General features: G+C 65.6%; 4 protein-coding genes across 4 annotated transcripts; all 4 read left to right on the top strand.

Annotated features, from left to right (window-relative positions):
- Positions 1–2166: 2166 nt before the first annotated feature.
- Positions 2167–4539, top strand: PFL1_05583 (uncharacterized protein; the record flags this gene model as incomplete). The annotated part of the gene is made up of 2 exons (XM_007883119.1): positions 2167–2331; positions 2467–4539. 2 exons carry the CDS (start codon positions 2167–2169, stop codon positions 4537–4539), a joined length of 2238 nt encoding a protein of 745 aa, XP_007881310.1.
- Positions 4540–5394: 855 nt separating this feature from the next.
- Positions 5395–6531, top strand: PFL1_05582 (uncharacterized protein; the record flags this gene model as incomplete). Its single annotated transcript, XM_007883118.1, has 1 exon — positions 5395–6531. The coding sequence occupies one exon, from the start codon at positions 5395–5397 to the stop codon at positions 6529–6531; it is 1137 nt and encodes a 378-aa protein (XP_007881309.1).
- A 423-nt stretch (positions 6532–6954) lies between these two features.
- Positions 6955–7971, top strand: PFL1_05581 (uncharacterized protein; the record flags this gene model as incomplete). Its single annotated transcript, XM_007883117.1, has 1 exon — positions 6955–7971. One exon carries the CDS (start codon positions 6955–6957, stop codon positions 7969–7971), a length of 1017 nt encoding a protein of 338 aa, XP_007881308.1.
- An 8305-nt stretch (positions 7972–16276) lies between these two features.
- Positions 16277–17927, top strand: PFL1_05580 (uncharacterized protein; the record flags this gene model as incomplete). The annotated part of the gene is made up of 2 exons (XM_007883116.1): positions 16277–17694; positions 17858–17927. 2 exons carry the CDS (start codon positions 16277–16279, stop codon positions 17925–17927), a joined length of 1488 nt encoding a protein of 495 aa, XP_007881307.1.
- Between the last annotated feature and the right edge of the window lie 881 nt (positions 17928–18808).

Genomic DNA, 18808 nt, shown 5'->3' with positions numbered 1-18808 from the left:
CCCACCGGGCATGCAGCCACCGTGGCCGAGTTTCGAGACATGGCCACGACTCGAGGCTTCTCACGCTTCGACGCGGCACCGAGACGACGACGACGACGACGACGACGCTCTCATCGCTCTCGTACGGGCAGGTGGATGGGCATTGCAGAAGACCTTGGACCCCTCCCTACGACGTCGCATCGCTGATATCTACGTCATCCGCCATGCCACGCCATGCCATGCCATGTGAGGTTCTCGAGGGACGTCGAACACCACCGTACCCCTTGCTTGCTTGAGATGGCCGGCCAGCCAGGCAGGCGTCCATCGCAGGGTGGGGTAGGGCGACGGCAACTGCAGGCCAGCGAGCGCGACGCGATGCCGGCGACGGCGCAGGCCAGGCATGAAGAGCAAGCAAGCAGAAGCGCAACGCCCGACCCGGGAGATTCCTCCGATCCCTTCCTGCTTGATTCGCATTGCTGGCAGAGCGAGCAGAGGGGGAAAGGGGGTGCCGGCCGGCTTGGGACTTGGGACCTCGCCTGCCTGCCTCGCGCTCCGTGCGTTGGTCCGATTGCTGCGATCCCTCTGCCTCTCTTCTGCCACCACCGCCACGAGCAAGCAAGCTAGGAACGCTCCCAAGCTCTGCCCGGCCTCGTCGCCAGCCAGGCCCGGCAGGCCAAGCGCCATGTCCCATCAGCGCGGCGCGGCGCGGCGCGGCGCCCTGGCGCTGGTGGCAAAGCAAGCAAGCCACGTCGGGCCACTACTACTGTACCAGCGGTAGCTGCCTGTAGCAGGGCGTGGCAGGACCGCTTCCTGCTCTTCAGCCACCGCGTCCTGCCCGTACGGGCCTACCGGCTGGATCGGGCGACAAGCAAGCAAGCGCAAGCTGACCGGCCCTCTGTCAGAGCCATGGCCGGCGTGTGCGTCTGGCGGTGGCATCGAACGCCGAGGCAGGTGCGGGCGCGTGGCATCTGGTCCGCTTGGTGGGCGGGCGGCAGAGGAGCAGCGCAGCGGGCAGGCGATGGAACGGACCCTGGGGCCGGCTGCTGCTGTCCACCCGGCCTTTCTGACATCCCGCCTGCTTCTGCATTCCGCTCCGCTCGCCGAGGAGCGAGCAACGACGACAGGCTCCAGAGTAACCACAGGGCTGAGGGCGCCCTTGTTGATCTCGACCAGATGGGCAGACTGGCACGGCGGTAGCATGGCATGTGCCTCGAGCTCGAGACGCAAGGCCGCCGTCGTGGCCATCGCACCGATCCAGGCCAACTGAATGGGCGCGCCCCCGACCGATTAAGGCTCGCTCGGCCTGCCAGGGGTAGCGCCAGGAGCGCGCGCCCGCCCTTCACCACCACCGCAGTCCATCCGCACCAGGCCGGCCTCCGACCTTTCTTGCTCTCGGCCCGTTCCCACAGCCCCGTCCCGCAACCTCCCCTCCCTTGCCCTAGCTGCTTGCCCTCGCTCGCTCGCACAACCAAGCAAGCAAGCAAGCAAGCAAGCAAGCAAGCAAGCAAGTGGGGACCCTGAAATCAGCTCGCTCGGCAAACACAGCTGCGGGCAGCGGGCGGCGGCGGCGGGCGGCAGAGTGCACAAACAAGCTAGGTACCGGCAGCCAAGCAAGGCAACCACCCGCCCATGCCTCCTAGCCTCTATCTCTGCTCCGTCGCCCAGCTTGGCCCCCTCTGCTCTGAGCCATCGAGCCGGACCCCCCCTTCCTGGCACGCTACCGGTACCTCCCTCTCTTGGCTTTCCAACGCGCCGCCCTGCGCGTCGACGACATCGGCCCTCTTTTGTCCCCCTCACCTTCGCCGCGCCTGTACAATTCCATCGCGCCGGCATCCCTCCCTCGCGCGCTCCCTGGACCGCCCCTCCCTGCTCACCTGCTTCAAATCTCGACCGTCTTGGACCCCCCCAACCTACCTCCTGTCCTCCATTCGACAACGGCGACAACCCTCGACGACACCACCAACTCCACCGACGCCACCGCCCCGCCTCATCATCAGCGACTTCTCAGCTGCCGCTCTGACGGTTCTCGATCCGCAGGCGACGTCGACCGACTACCGTGCTGCAGCCGCAACAGGCAAACAGACGAGCCTCAAAACCAGCGTCGCGGATCGCACCGGTCTATCGCGTCCTCGCGACAATCGACCACAGACGACACATCTGCCTCTCTAGCGATTCTTCTCTGAAGCCATGTCGAGGCTCGAACGAAGAGCCATGACGCGGCACAGACCCAACAATTCTGGCGGATCCATCAGCAGCAGCTCCGACGGCAGCTCGTTCGATGGCACTGCCTCGGGCGAGGAGCGCGCTACCTCCGTCGGTGGGTCGTGGCGGATGGCAAGAAAGGCATCCGAGGTGAGTTGGCATCTGGCGCATGCAGACTGTCCGGGCGCAGACGTGCTGACCAGCCCCTACCCCGTCGTCGCCCTCTCCCCTCGTCCCGTCGCCCTCTCCCCCTCGCCCCCCTCGACAACCGCCTTGGCACGCCAGCCAAACTCACCACTCAGCGCCAGGCTCCCACTGCCGGCAGAAAAGGGCTACTTTGACGCCCCCAGCATGGCGAGGATGGAGAGCCACGACAGCTACCGCATGCCCTGGTCGTCGCGCAAGTCCGAGGACGACAGCGACCCGGACTGGGACGAGGGCTTCTCGTGCTCCCTCGCCCACGACTTCGACCGCCTCCGCCGCGAGACCGAACAGCACGCCGCCACCAACCCATCCGTCACGCTGCAGAACCGCCACATGTGGCTCGACTCGCACTTTGACCGCCTGACGATGAAGTACCGCTCGCAGCCGGGCGGCAAGAGGGCCGGCGACCGCGGCGGCCAAAGCAGCGGCAGCAGCCCCAACACCAGGGACAACAGGTCCGCGGCAGCGGCGGGCTCCAAGCCTCACTTCCTCGATCTGAGCTCCATCATCTCTCCCGTGCCGCTCGACATCACCACACCGCCGGCATCGCAGCAAACGAACCCGGACGCCGGCCTCGATACCGTCACCCCCAAGCCATCCTTCGCCCAGCGCTTCGCCTCGACCGACGGCCAGGGCAATGCTCGCTTCGGCAACGAGCTTAGAGCGGCGCGCCAGCCGCTGCAGCCCTGCTTCGGACCCAACATGGTCCTCGCCGTCGGCAGCGCGTCCAGCGGTCCCACCAGCCGAAGCCTCAAGCTCAAGGCGTCGCAGGACAGCCTGCGCAGCGCCGCTGTGTCGCCGACGACGTCGACGTTTCCGCGCCCGGCCCTCCGCAGCCGCCGCAGCTTCGACAACCCTGCCGAGGTCCGCCGGAGGCAGAGGGACGAGCTGGAAATGCAGAACGTCTTTGTCGTCGACGAGAACATGGGGGGCGCAGGGGTGCCGCAGCTGCCAGACTGGGCGCGCCACCAGAACCGCGCCAACCAGGCGCTCCCGTCGAGCATGCACGCCAAGAAGTCGTCCGACCCTTTCCGCGACGACCAGGGCATCGCCAGCGCGGTCCCACTCGGCCTGCGCGCCTCGCCCATGTCACGGGGCGTCAGCCACGACACGGCCATGGCCAACCCGCCGACGCCGACGCGGTCTCGGCTGGGCACGCGGGCATCGAGCGGCGCCCTGCGCATCCGTGCGGACAGGTCGGCGATGCCTGAAGCCTACCCGACGGACCTCTACTCTCCTATATCGCCCTCGTTCCCGCCGCCGCCTCCGATGCTGCCGATGCTCTCGTCGTCGCGGGCTTCCTGCGGCTCGTCGACCGGCTCCGACTCGATGCCGCCCACGCCCAGCTCGGCGACCTTCATCCGGCCGCTGGTCAACATCACCCCGCCTCGAACCTCTACCAAGCCGTCGGACGGCCACCCGGTCGTCGCGTCGCCGCAGGAGAAGGATTATCAGCGGACGATGATGGCGCACCACTCGCACTCGCACCTCCCTCCTCACGCTGCCCGCGCTCGGTCGCCGTCGACGAGCAGCACCGACGAGGCCGAGGCGGTGGCTTGGTCTCGCAGCCGGGCGCACCTCAACGTGACGCCGCGCGCTGCCAAGGTGCCGCTGCACCACCGCCCCCCGATGGCGCAGCACAGCAACAGCTACTCGCCGGGAGACCACCACGCCCACGCCTTGATGTCGCCGCCGAGGAGCTCGAGCCTGCGACGCAATCTGTCCGAGGCGGGCGAGGCCTCGGGTGCCGCCGTGGTTGCCTCCGAACTCCCATATGCAGACGAGCGGGACCAGCAGCAGCACGGGCGCCCCGATCAGCTGCACAGCTCGTGGGGGTCCGAGAGCCACTACTCGAATTCGGCCGAAGACGATGCTGGTTCGGCGTACATGTCCGCCGTCGAACAGCCGTCCGCCGAGCGGCCCGTGACGCCGCCCTCCTCGGGCGGCCGCGGTGTCGCTCTTGGTGCTGGTGCGGTCGCTGCTGCTGCTGCTGATGCCGCTGCTGGCGTCATGAACTCGAGGTGGAGCCCACCGACGCCCGTGTTGCAGTCGGCGTCGATCTATGGTCGGGGCCGGGCCAACTCGCGGGCCGACGAGTGGGCCTCGAGCATCGGCCGCCGCTTTGCCAAGGGCGTCAACGCCAAGATGGCTTGAGGTCGGGCTGCCCATTTGCCTTTGCCATTCCGGATTCTCACCGTCTCGGTCCGTTTGCACCGCACTCGCTGCGCACCTCGCATCTCGCATCCCCTTGCAGCCACCACCACCACCACCTACTCTCCTTTGCTCACAACGTCCGCTGTATCCTACAAGCTGTATCACTACTACCGTCCCGCCCGTCGTCGTCGCCACTGTATTCCCAGTCCTCACTCTCCTTGCAGACTCGTTGCCATCTCAGTTTCGCCCTCACTCCCTCGCACTCTCGCTCGCTGTATCCTTACACTCTTTTCGTCAGAAAACATCGGCTTCCGCCTTCGGTCAACGCCACAAGCAGCTAGTCCTCATTATCCCGATGCGATGCGATCAGTGGCTGCAGGACCTTGGTCAGGAACGGCCAACGTGACCTGGCCTGCGCGCCGAGGGCAACGCCCCGTTCGTGGTGCAGAGGCCGAATTCGATCGAGGTTGAGGCTGCGGGGGGCGAACGCTATTGGGCCGGGTCGGCAGCCGTCTCGCCGTTTGCCCCCCTCGCTTCTTTCCGTGCCTGACCTGCCCAACCTGTCTTTGGCCCGTGTCTTCTCTTCTTGTGTGCTTCTGCCCCTCTTCCTGTTTCGATGCTTGCGATCTGAGCCGTAGGCGTTCATCGGACCGCACATGGTCGATGCTGGACAACCGTAGTTCGGAGAGATGTAGCCGTGGGGAGAGGTGGCGACGAGGCATGCATGGTATAAGAGAGCCCGTCGTCGTCGTCGTCTCCTCGTCGCCCTAAAGCTGCCTGCCTGTTCACCTCCTTTTGCACCCATCTGCGCCATCGCCATCGCCTCTGACGACGACGACGACGACGACCTCCGACATGCCGTGGCGCACGCTTGGCGCCCTCCTCTTCGTGGTGTCGACCCTCGTCCTCTGCCATGTCGTTCGCGCTCCCGCCGTCGAGCCAGAGGCGCTCGAGTCGTCCTTCTGGAACGCCCTCGCCGAAGGAGGGCCGCTCGCCGAAGGCCTCGAAGCCCTGACCCGCAACGACAGGTATCCCCACCACGACGCCGCGCACGCCTTTGACCCCGCTCCGCTCGACGAACAGGGCCTCTACCACCACCACCACTTCGATTCCGCCCTGACCAATCAACCTGCGCCTGTCCCTCCTCCAGCTCCAGAGAGGGCCCAGACTCCCCCCCACAGTCCGGAGTCGCTCGACTCTTCGACGACCTCGTCCAGCTCCGGTTCCAGCGGACGAGCGATTCCGTTTCGCAAGACCAGGGCTCTGACGCCCGAACAGCTGCTCGTCTCTGCGCCGCTGGCGGACCTCTTCGACCTGGCTCAGCTGCGCGTGTCGACGACCATCACCTCGCCGATACCTTGGCTCTACAGCTACGACCATCCGTCGGCCTTTGTCATCGCTCCGGGGGTGGCGAACCTCGAACGCAAGCAGCTCTGGCTGAACGGCGTCGGACGGCCGAGGGACCTGTTTGCGGCCACCGACGAGGAGCGCCACCTCGTCATGCTCAAGTACGTCGCCGACCTGCGCAGCTACTACCAGGGCAGCCCGGCCAGCCGCCAACATCCGCACTGGGTCGACACCGACGCGCTGCAGCCGCCGTTCGAGCACGAGGTCCAGTACGAGCGCTCGCGCAAGCTCTCCTCGGGCGGCTTTGGCCCGAGGGGGCCCGTCACCGCGTACCTCGTCAACGGCGACATGCTCGTCACCTTCCGCTCGCTCAGGAAGGCGCCCGAATACTCGCAGTGGCTGACGGGCTCCGGGTCCCTCTTCCACGTCGTCGCGGTCCACTACCCTCCCGACGTCAGGATGCCCGCGGTCGAGGTCGGCGTCTTGGCGACGCCCTATGGCGCCAACCTCCAGAGCGTCCACCATCCCGCCATCCACGCTGATCTGGGCGACATCGTGCTCCGTAGCCACCCCACCCTCGTCGCGCCGCATGCACAGGCCGCAGCGAGCGCCCGCAGCGTGATGACGCTCTCGGATTCGCCGTGACCAGGTGCCCCGCACTGACCCCCCGGGGCGTCGCCCAGTCAACCTCGGCAGCCCCGAGTGCGAAACCTCGAGGCTATCGCGAGGCGATGCAGCATCAAAGCCGTAGTGCACAGCAATATAGCACGCTCTCCACCCGCAGTCATCTTTGCTCATCGATGGCCCTTATCCGCCTGCCTCTCCTCGTTCCGCTCTGTACATACATCCCGGCGTCTTCTCTCCATCTCACCGGACGGTCCGGATCCGGTCGGCAATTTCGGGTCGCCGCCCTAGGTCGCTCGCTCCCAGCGAATTGACTCGAGATGAAGGCTCACCGCTACTCTTTCCGCCCCCCTTCCTCCATCTCTACGCTGGTCCATCGAGTTTTCTCTCTCACCTTTTTCACCTCCATCTCGCTCGATCGCCACCCCGACGATGGCAAAGTCGATGTCGCCACGCAGGGCACCCTGCGCACTTGTCGGCCTCTTGATCCTGCTCGTCCTGCTCGGCCGCCATGTCCGAGCCCCCGACGTCAATCCGGAGCCGTTGAGCGATGCTTTCTGGGAAGAGCTCGTCGCCGGTCATCCCGTCGTGGATGGCTTCGAGGATCTGCTGAGCAGCGGCAGCAGCAGCGGGGCCAAGAGGCCTTGGGAGGACCCAGACGCCGTCGAAGTCGTTTCGAGCAGCAGGCCGGCCGCGCATCGGTCCGCAACCCTCGACGTTGTCGACCCGCCTCGCCCAGCCAAGGTGCCGCACACCCCGAACCTCGACACCAATTTAGTCCGGAAGGACGGCCAGTCCTCGGCGCAACCTGCGTGGACACTTTCCGCTTGGTCGACGGTCTGGTTGATGCTCCATTCGACGCCACCGGCTGAGCTCGAGATCCTCAGGGAGCTCAAGGGCGCACCCCACAGCGACCCCGACCGACCCTGGCTGTACTTCTACACGCACCCGACCGCCTTCTCCCAGGATCCCGAGCACCGGCTCGCCGGGCGCATCGACCTGCGCGAATCGACCCAGGCGCGAGCGCGATCGCGGTTCGCGGCGAAGCCAGAAGAGCGAACCCTGGTGCTGCTCAAGTACCTCTCGGACCTGCGCTACTACGACACGGGCATCAGCAGCCTCGGGGCGCGGCCGTACTGGATGCCCCTGGACCAGCCCAGGCCCTTTTTCGACCGCCAGCGCATCCTGCGCGAGACGCGCACCACGATCCGGAGGGGCTTCACGGCGCGCGGCGCGCTGACGCCCTATGTAGTCAACGGCGACACGCTCGTCGCCTTCCGCGACCTCTCGCTGCGCAGCACGGCAAGAGGCGACGACGAGCTCATCTACTTGTACGTGTCGGCGCACATGTATCCCCTCGACGTCGATTCGCCGGTCATCGAGCTGGGCATCCTAGCGACCCCCTTTCGCACCTACGGCAGGTCGCTCTTTCATCCGCGCGAGGTCCTGGTCGGGCTGTAACGGGACTTTTCTCGCCGGCCGTCGCCGTGGCTGAGGCACACCCGTCCCTCTGGCAGCCCTCGTCGTCCTGTTCGACCGATCGTTAGCTCGTCGTGACACTTGGTCGTCGTCATCCAGGCCGCCGCCTACCGCTGCAACACCACCGTCAACTCTTTCATCCGATTCGTTCGCCATGAGCTTACCCGGGGCGAGCGGCCGTGACGTCGAAGTAGGGGCGGGTCTGGTGCTGGGAGCCAGGCTGCGGCGGCCCTGCTGTGACCCCGCCTTTGGCGGAACGAGCCTCGTCGTTCAGCGTCGACTCGACGCTCAGGAAGACGGCGTCTGCCACTCTTCCGGGACGGGTGCAAATGGGGCACCAGGACCGAGTCGGGCGTGGCAGCTACAGAACGTGGCGGGCTGATGGATCCATCGAGCTGGAGGCTGACTGGCTGACAGGTCGGGCTCAGGATCGGGTGCCGAACCATTCTTTGCCCGGCTCCTGACCTGGCGGCGCTACGCGACAGGCGGGACCCATGCACACACACTCGCCGACGAGCGAACGACGCGGATCCCGCCCCGTTTTGTACCTGGACGCCACACTTCGCTCCGCGCTCGGCTTATTTGCTGACTCTGCTTGCCCGGTTTCCAGGCATGTCGGGCGTCACACGGCAGGTCGGTAGGCAAACGAGGGCCGTCTCTGCCACAATACGATCCGACTGACAGGACAATGATGACGATGATCGCGCAGTAGGATGTCGCTGGGCGCCCAATGGTGGCGCAGGGGTAGGGCCCATACAGAGCTCGGGGAATCGGCACCGAGACGACGGCGTCGAGGTCGAGCTACATATGCGCACCTCCACCTCAGTCGGCGGTCGAGCTACATACGCGCACCTCACCCTCAGTCGTGGATCGACGAACTGGAGCCGTTTCTGCGCTCAGACGCAAAGAGCGAGGCCTTGGGGAAGGCTGCCAGACCCTTGGCACCTGGGCCATGCGACGGCGGAGGAGAAGGCCCCAGCAGCCTACGAAGAGCGAGCGCGGCGCGTCCGGCTTGACCTGCGCAGAAGGGGTACTATTCGATCTGTATCCGGATGGACCGAGACGACCCGACGTTCCCACGAGCGTTGGTAGGTGGCTTGGACACGACCTTGCCTTGGCTCGCAGCGCAGTCGTCGGCAGGCGAGGGGCGGGCATGAGTCCGCGTCGCGAGCCGGTCACAGGAGCGAAGGAGCGAAGGAGCGAAGGAGCAAAGGAGCGGCAAGCTGCCGGCCTCGAATGACGGCGGCGAGCAGCAGAGATGGAGAGCCAGCGAAGACGGCACCGGACGTAGGCAGCGCCGTAGGCGAACAAAGGAAGCGTGAGAGCGACCGAGACCGGCTATCGGCGGTTTGAATCGCTGTTTGATGCCACGCCACGCCATGCCATGCCAGCGGGGTCATGCCGTTGCATTCGTAGCGTATTGTTGTCCCAGGAATTCGGTCGAGCCCTATCGTCTCGAGGGTGACTGGCGACCAACGGCATGCATCTTCTTGCTCGTATCGTATCGTATCGTCTCCGGACCACCGGCAGCGTTGCACGCAGGCGTCGGCATGGTCCGGCCCGCACGCGGTCCCTAGCCTACCTGCGCCGCGACGCCGCTTGCTGCGCTCCAGTCAAGTCACCCACCCTAGGCCAGGCGACGAAACGCTATCGGACATCGACACAAAAGCTAGGACCGACGAGGATCAACCTTGTCGGCCAACCTACCGTACGCAGCAGCAGCGCGCGGCTCATGTTGCGGCAGAACGCTTGCGCGGATGCGGACGTCACAGGCAGGCTAGGCTTGTCGTCGAGCCTAGTCGCCGACCGGAAGACGGGCGCGCGTGCGCAAAGTCAGGCAGCGAGGGGCCAAAGCCGAGCAGCGGCCCGAGCCCGGCTGGGTTCCGCACCAGCAGGCTGCTGGCTGGTTGGTGGGGTCCCAGGGGCTGCCCCTCTCGATCGTCACGGCCATGAAACCACCTCGTCTCACGCCCCAACCCCCAAGCCCCTAGGCCTTTGACGCTATGCCCGCCTGCCTACCTAGCCTGCTCCTCGGCCCTCCCGCCTTCGCCCTTGGCATGCTGCTCATGTGCCAAGTCGGGCCGGACCGACGGCCGCCAACGTCCAGACATTAATGACGCGGCACGCACGTTGGGCCTCGTCTACAGAAGCCAACTAGCTGGGCACATGTGCAAATAGGTACGTGAGTCTACCCGACCCGGACCGAATGGAGCCAGACCAGCTCCTTAGCCCGTATCGCATCGAGGGGCTTCCATCTGCGCCCAGCAGGCAGGCAGACCAGCGAGCGAACAGGTCTGGCCCCCCATCGCCCTCTTCGAGCAGGTCGTACCGTACACACACCCCGATGCAGTGACTACTCTACGTCTCTCCGGGAGCCAGGCCACACCGAGGTCAGGGAAGCCCTCTCCTTCTGGTCACGAGACTGCAGCAAGCTGGCCAATCGGACTTTGATGGCACAGGCGACGACTCCGGAGCCCGGGGGGCCTCGCCCGGCTCGACGATCCAGGATCTGCCGCGGCAAAGCGCCCATTGTCCCCTTCCGAGCGAGGGAGCCGATTGGGGTCCCGCCATCGAGTGCCCAATCTCGACTGCTGTCGGCCCGAATCGGCCTGGGACAGTCACGGAGGATCCGATACTCGGCTGCCCTCGCCCTCTACTGCCTTCTGCCTTTCACGGCGGCGCATGTGCTGCCGCCACCGACGACCAACCGGGACCGGAAAGCAGGCAGGCGTGACGTTCACGCCCGAGGCCTCTGCATCGCTGCACATCCGAAGCGCGGCATGCGATCATGTCCCTACATCGGCGACGTACATGGCCACCCGGTCGGATACAGTACTGTAGATGCCAGGGCGGGCGACTGCCGCCAGAAGGCCAAGAGGCTTCTGCACCGGATCGGATCGACGACCGCTGGGCGTCTGCACCGGCAAGCATACCGAACGGAGGTCTGACCGAGAGCCAGAGACTAATGTGCGCGAGACACGCCCCACCAGGTGCTCGAAGCGTTGTCAAGTCCCACGCCGTCGGACAGGAGGAGCAGGGACCCAGGACAGGCTCTCGGATCCATCCTGGAGCACTAGCTGCCAGACTGCTTGTTCTCCGGACGTCAGAGCAAGACGGCAGGTGCGTACTACGACGACGCATCGGTGCGATTCGAAGTCGATGAGAGAGGAGCAGAGCACGCACGAGGTAGGGTCAGGAGACAGTTCCGGCAGCTCAGGGTCCCCCGGCCTGTTTCCCGCCGCACAAGTCGCCGAGCCGTATCGAGATTCGAGACGGTGCTGACTCTCTCTCTCTCTCTCTCTCTCTCCCCCCTCCCTCTCTGTGTGACCAGCTGATCCTCGAAGAGACCGAGGGGCTGGATGCTGGAGAGATGGTGAGTATATCCCGATGCGTGGAAGCCTTGCTCCCGGTCGAGTTCACATTTGACTGAGGAGATGACGTTGGGAAGAGCGACGTCGATACAGTACCTGTCACGACGCCTACCCTAAGCGGGTACCCAGATGGCGGTCCGCACTTGCGCTGAGGCGCGGAGACGAGGCCAGCAGGCGGCATGCCGGTCCAGCATCGGGACTGAGACGACAACCCCTGCCTCTGGCTCGGCGTCTTGATGGCCAGACAGGCAGGCTACTGTAGGAGCTGCTTGCATTGCTCTGGGCGTGCTGGCTCAGGGTGCCGTATCCGGCCCGCGCCCCTCGACAAGCAAACGCCTCGTCGGAGTGCAGCGCCACAAATCAAGCTCCTCGCGACCCCTCGTCGGCGACATCACGCGGCCCAGCACGCCACCCGACCGCAGCACTCCGATCTGCGGGCGGCCGCTGCCCTACTACCTACACGTACGCTCTTCTAACTGCTCAAGCTTCACAAGCAGGGGAGCGTGAGAGGCTCGCGTCGCTGCCGACGTCGCTAAGAGCGTTTCCGGATCCTCAGAGGCAGGCATGACCTAGCCCGGCCTTACGAGTCGTCATTCGTCTACCTCTCTCCCTCCCGCAGCCCTCGACGACCATTCCACCGCACCGTCGCGCGGGCGCTTGTTTGACCTACATGCGCACTCTCACTCGGAGACGAGCTCATGCAGGCAGCACTTTGGGCTGGAGCCAGGTGCTGGGCCAGGCCAGGCCAGGCGCTTCGCACCCCGAACGACATGCACGGTCACTCTTGCGAGATAGAGTTGTGGTCCAGGGGTGTGAAGCGCGTCGACCGACCGAATGGAAAGCTGATCCTCTTCTCCCTCATACCTTTGCAAGGCTTTGACGCAGTTGACGACAGGTCGAGCTTATCCGGGCCAAGGTGAGGCATGCGCAAGACGGCAGTGACGGCGACGTCCATCGACAGGAGCGCATGGGTCCCGAGAAGCGGCAAAGGCAGGCATGCCACGCCTGCCTACATAGCGCTAGTTTGTCCCTTCTTCCTTGTCACAGCCGGAGGGTCCAACTGGGCTAGATCAACCTGCCGGCTTCGGGACGAGGTGGCCATGGGCTAGGGTTCCAACCCTGTCACCGCCCCGGAAGGCCCGGCGGTCGGTTGGTGGGTCGATGGTTCGGTCACGCCTATCTCGTTTTCTCAAAGCTCGAGGCTGCCCGGCGGAGCAAACGGCACCAGAGCGTGACGACGACGACGACGACGACGGCCGGCACGCCTTCTCTCCGTCGCCAAGGGGACGCACGATGGCGGGCATGCCGATAGGTGAGCCGTGGGCGCAGGGTCGACGGGACACCAGGGATCGCAGGGTGCCGGATCAGGCGCACGCCTGCAGAAGCGATGCCCCGGCAAAGCAGCTGCTTCGCTCGATCTCGTGAGGTCGGCGGAGCCATCAAGCTCCCGAGCTCGCTCGTCCAAGAGAGCTCGATACTGTACTGGTGGCTCCGAGCCTGGATCCTCGAGCGCCATATATCCAAGGTTCATCGTCAGTTACATGCCTTGCTTTGGTTCTTTGTCGCGCGTCGTCCTGTTGGGGGATCCTCAAGAGAGAGGGCAGCCGGCCGGGCCGCCTCTTCGTGGCCAGGCAGGCCATTCTATTGTCGCCGTGCGTCCCGGCGCCCCAGCGCCTACGTCCGTTCGTCGCTCCGGAGCTTGAAAGCGTGCAGCTCGCTTTCCACCACCCGGCACCCGCCCCTGCATGCCGCCTAGCCATGCAGGCGTGTCCCGTTTTTCGACTTCCGTTCCGATCCTTGGCCTTGGCTTGTTGGCCTTGGCCCTCGTATCGCCGCTCCGCCCCCGCCCCCCCCCCCCCCTGCTTTTTCGCCACCTCGACTCCGACAATGGCCAAGAACAAACGCACGCACGCACGACTTCGCAACGTGGGGATTCGGCGGCCAGGCCAGGCAGCAGCGCCGGCAGCAGCGCCAGCCGTCCGGAGGCTCAGCGGCGGACTTGCGCACCGCTCGGGCCTGGCTCGCTCGCCCGGAGTGCCGCCTCCCGCCGCTTGGACGTGGGGGGAACTCCGCTCCGTGTCGCTGGCGGACGCCTGGCCTTTCTCTCAGCGACGCTGTGGTACGAATAGGCTAGGCGGCCTGCTGGCGTCGGTGCCGGTACCGCCCAGCAGCAAGAGGGACCACCGCTGAGCTCGCTCCGCACCGGTACCGTTGCCAGGACCCGCGGCTCAATCTTTTCCCGCAGCGGGGTCGGACCCGTGCAGGGCATGTGCATGTCACCGTGCCTGGCTTTGCCGCCATCGGCCGGACGAGGCATCGATCGGGAGGGGGCGGGTCGTTGAGGATTTTGAGGGGCTCGCAAGGGCGGGCGGGCGAGCGAGCGAGCGAGCGTCTCAGGTTGACGTATGTAGGGTCGACGGCATCCGCTGTCTGTGCGAGGTGTGGCGGGCCCGACAATCTCGCCGGATCGCACTCTGGCTCGGCGGGTGGCGAAAACGTGGGGAGGCTAGGCGAGCAAAACTTGCGGCAGTCGACCGACGACGGCGAAGACAGGCGGCGATAGGGCCAGGAGGAGGAAGCCAGGGGGAGCACGAGAGGTGACGAGAGGAGCTACCGGTAGGAAGAAGAGGCAGCCAGGCAAGCAGGCACGCCCCGCCAGCCGGTCCTGCGGACCAGACTGGACCGAGCAGAGAGGCAGGCAGGCAGGCAGGCAGGCAGGCAGGCGCGCCGCGAGGGGCCAGCCAGCTGTGCCTCTCTGCCGCCTCGATGATCGGGTCGGTGCTGGACCCAAGACGCAGCCGGGAGCGTCGAGTTTGGGCCGGAGGGGTCCGCTGGCCCTCATGAAGTCATGCGCCGACGCCTGCCCTCTTCCGCCCGAAGCGATCTTCTCCATCGACGAGCAGAGGCAGGCGGGCAGGCGGGCAGGCGGAGCAGCGCCGAACCCTGCGCCACCTCGCAGACTCGTCTGCCGCCTGGCTCTCTTGCTTGCTCGTCCGGCTGGCTCGCCTCGTTTGCCAGCCTGCCCGCGCACGGCTTCCTCCGTCGACGACCCAAACAAGCAAGCAAGCCGAACCGCAGAGGTCTTGATCCCTCGCTGCTGCGCTCCAGCCTCGTCGCCCGCCGCTTTCTTCGCCATCGTCGTCGTCGTCGTCGTCGCCGCCGTCGTCTGTCGTCCAGCGCCCTCGCTCGTTCGTCGGTCTCTTGAGGTGCACGTCCCTACCTGTACTCGACCCAGGAAACCAGGCCAGCCCGGCCTCCACGCCCGTTGGCAGGTGGCATCGTGAGGTGGCATGTGGTGGGCCTGTGTGCATACTACCACGCTCTGCCATCGTCCAACGCCTTGGGCGTTGGCTGCTCGTCGCGCCGCCGTCTTGCACCAAACCGGCTCGTGGGCTTTGGTTTTGCTGGTTGCCTCCAAACCTGGTACTGGTACCGGTACCATGCCGGAGGCTGGTTCTGCGCAGCCAGGTTTTCGGGCCCCCAAATCGATTCTCGCCACCTGGTCTCAGGCAGGGTGCACCGGAAGGGCGCGACAGCCAGGGTCCCTGCCGACGTTTGGGGGCGCTAGCAACAGCAGCGCAGGCGGGGGGCCCTGCCAAGGTGGCCCGGCCGTGGCCACGTCGCGGGTGGGTGGCGCTGCCTTCCTCCTCTCTCGTTTGCCTCTCTCTCTCTCTTGCCACTTCCTCCTCCGTCTTGCTCGCACCTCTCCCTGGCCGCTTCCTTTCGCCTCACCCTTCGTTGTTCGTTCTTTCGCCCGTCGTCGTCTGCTCTGGATCACCCTCTCTCCCTCTCTCTCTGTTCTAATCCCTGCCCACATCACGACTCCTCCCGGGTCGGCAGTAGGCAGAGCGAGACCTACCTCCCCTGCTTGCCTCGGCGTCTTACGGTCGACTGCGCTTCTCTCTCCTTCTTCAACTGCTCATCACCCCTCCTGTCCCCTTTCGCTACCTCTTTAACACTCACACACACGCACGCACACACACACACACACACGCACACACACCACCTGCGCTCGATCCCGCAACGCTTCGACGCCTGGGGCTCCTTGCTTGACATCCTCGTCCTCATCTGCCTTCGCGTCTACCTGGGCCTCCGCCTACGCCTTTGCCACTCGACTCGCCTCCCCTCAGCTCCGTCACTCGATCCTCGCTTGGCACGGGACCCTCGGCCGTCACTCGCCCTCGTGGACACGCTGCTTCCCGAATAGCACGCCCTACCGGTAGCTCGGTCCAGGCATCAGCGCCCACGTCCTCAGCCTCTCCTTGCCGACCACCGCAGAGGAAGCTTCGGGATCCTGCCACCCTCGACCCGGTTCGTCCTCGACGCCCGCCGCCGAGCTATAAGGCAGGCAGCCCCGTTCCGTCGAACCACCGCTTTCTTCTCCTTCTCTCACTCTTCCATGCCATAGCATAGCGACCACAGCTACTCTTACCGCACTTAGCACCACGCCGCTGCTGAACATCCACCAGCCGAGGCTCTCTCGCACCGGCAGAATATCTACCGCCTCTGAACCACACGCCGCCACCCCGACCGACCCTTCCCGACCTCCCTGGTGTCAACAACAGGCCGTTGAGACGACGACATCATCGTCAGCTTGCTATTCCCATCGCGATCCGCTTCGTAGCCCAACGGGATTCGAAGCTACTTCAGAGTGCAACAGCTCGACACAATCGTCTCTAGTCCGAGCGATCACGGGTCTTGAGTCGGACCTCCTTAGCTCTCCCGCCATCAGACATCGGACCCTCTCGCCGCTGGACACCAGCAACGGTCCGGCATCGACTCGAATCATCCCCCGACGCCACGCATCCGAGTCTCCCCACGCAATCTCGCTCGGACGCCTCTTCACGGTCCGAGCCGCAACCGTATCCTCCACGAACGCTCTCAATGCAGCCCGTCCTTCGAGGCCGCTCGCAACAATGAAGGTCTCTCAAGCAGATGCCGCCAAGCCGCAGGTCGATGTCAACGATGCCGAGCGCCTCAAGCAGATCGCCAAGCGCAAGGAGCAGAACCGCAATGCTCAGCGGAGGCTTCGGGAGCGCAAGGAAGAATACACGATGCAGCTCGAAGCCCAGGTCGCCGAGCTGCACCGACGCTCGCAGACACAAGAGGAGCACAGCCACTACCTCCGCGAGATCCTCGAGCGGATCAGGATGGAGAATCAGGTCCTCAGCCAGCAGCTGGCGATGGTCTCTGGCTCGCCGGAGACCGTACATCGATCCTCTGTCGATTCATCTGCGCCCACCGCCAACGTCGCCCAGCCCTTCGCCACGAACCGGCCGCGGCATTCGAGCGAGAGCTACGCCGCCTCGTCTCAAGGCCTAAGCCTGTGGCCCCCCTCGATCGATCCGTCGCACACGACCGACATGCCTCGGCCTTTCGGTGGCAACCTTGCGCCCCACGAGACGATCACCCACTCGCAGAGTCCGCTCCTGGCACCGGCACCTGCGCAACCCAGGAGCGCTACCGGCCTTCCTGCCGCTGCCGGCGGCTTCACCTTCCCGACCATCCTGCATCCTGCCGCAGCGCCCATCTCACGCGCATCAGAGGCGACGAACGCTCGCCACCCGCACCCGCACCCGCAACAGCACCTGCGCCAACCACCGCAGCATCCGCATCCTCTGCCCGAACCACTGCACCGGGCGTCGGCATCGCCACTCGCTTCGGCTTCGGACGGGATGTTGAGCCCGATGGCGCTGCGTGGCAGTCTCAACCGATATGGCAGCGGGCAGACGGAGATCACCGTGCCGTCCGACAGCTCCGAATCGGATCCGCCCGCCGCCAAGATGCGATGTCGGGGGCTGAGCGTGAGTCGCAAGCAAAGCGGCCCGATGGACGTCGACATGGATCCGGCTGCTGCTTCCTCCTCGGTCGCGGCCAGCACGACCATGCCGGCCTCGCTCAACCAGCATCGATCTGGCGCTTCGAGCAGCATGCAGCCCGAACACGGCACCCGTGCCCCCGAGGCGAACAGCATGTTTTCCCGTGGCTTGCTTGAGCACCGCCAGGCAGCAGGCTCCTCGGCCGCCAGCGCGTCCGGCGCTGCCGCCATCAACAACAGCGACCAGTGCATGCATTCGTGGCTGAACCCGGGCAACTCGGGCATCGAGCACGAGCAGGATCTGGTGCTGGCCAACATGCCGTCCCAGGACGTGTCGGGCCACCTCAAGCCGATCGGTGCCACGCCTGGAGCATTGGGCCTGACCACTCACGGTGACGGCTGGACAATCTCGCCCTGGGTCAACTTCACCTCGAGCCCGCTCGACCAAGTCGATTCGAGGCAGTCTGTGCGACTGGACGGGGCGGGGCCCACAGAGTACGACTCCTTCGGACGTCCGTGAGTTTCGTCGGCTAGCCAGAGCCGGGTGCTCCGACAGGCTGCCCGGCCTTCACGTCTTTGCACCCCCGCACGTCTTTGCACCCCCGCACGTCTTTGCACCCCCGGAAGGCTCTGTTGACCCCTTGCCATCCTCCCTCTCCCCTCTGTCCGCGTGCCGCAGCACCTCGCTCGCATCGCGACGCGGCTTCTCGGGAAAGCTCGAACTCGGCGCCCATGTCCTGGAACAGTGATTCGACCCACATACTCGCTGCAGCACCTCTGCCGGGTCGAGCTGGCCACCACTCCTGCCCGCTGGCCCGCCGAGAGGCAGGCTGGCGATATCTATACCCACCTCGAGTCGCACAAGGACGCCGGATCAGTTCGGCCGGACCGCATCAGCGACGCTTACCGACGCAGCCCAGTCTCACCGACACTCTCGTCGCAAGGCTCGCCACGTCTCCGCTGCCGGCAACATACACTCTCGCTGGCGCGGCCCGGACAAGCAACCGCCCGCTCCGTCCCTCGAGCTTCCCGACCCGCGATCCGATCCGTGCCGATCCGCGCAATCCGTTGACACATCCATACACTCTTAATGCTCGACGGCACTACTGCCATCACCCCTTGCCACCCTTGCCACCAAACCTGCCGTTTTTGCCGCCGCCATCGCCAAGCACGCCCGAGTTCGCCGCCACGGCCGGCCCTCAAAAAACACCAGCAGTCGGCCTGGCGCTGTTCGCATCTCCCATTCGGCTTCCGACTCGATCGCCGTCTCCGTTCCCGCCGTCTCTTTCGCAAAGTCCAGCAACCTACTTCCGCCATGCATGCAGGTCATCTCCGGGTCCCCCAACTTTGCAAGCGCATCGTATACACGCCGATCCTGTCACCCCGTCCCCCTCTCTATCCGGAGGGCGCCTCCTCTGTCTCGCCCAACCTGCATCGCATCGTCGTCGTCCCGCGGATCCGTGTCGCGGTCAAACACACGCTGTCCGTCTCGTCCCTCTGCGTCCGTTGTTGTACCATTGTACTTTGCATTTCTCCTTCCGCCCCGCTCTCTCTCTGTCCCTCGCTTTCTCTCTCTCTCTCTCCTCTCNCTCTCTCTCTCTCTCTCTCTCTCTCTCTCTCTCTCTCTCTC

This window comes from Pseudozyma flocculosa (assembly GCF_000417875.1).
Source record: "Pseudozyma flocculosa PF-1 unplaced genomic scaffold scaffold00020, whole genome shotgun sequence".
NCBI lineage: Eukaryota > Fungi > Basidiomycota > Ustilaginomycetes > Ustilaginales > Ustilaginaceae > Pseudozyma > Pseudozyma flocculosa.
The sequence above is the reverse complement of the archived record's forward strand: the minus strand, read 5'-3'. Positions and strand labels throughout refer to the sequence as shown.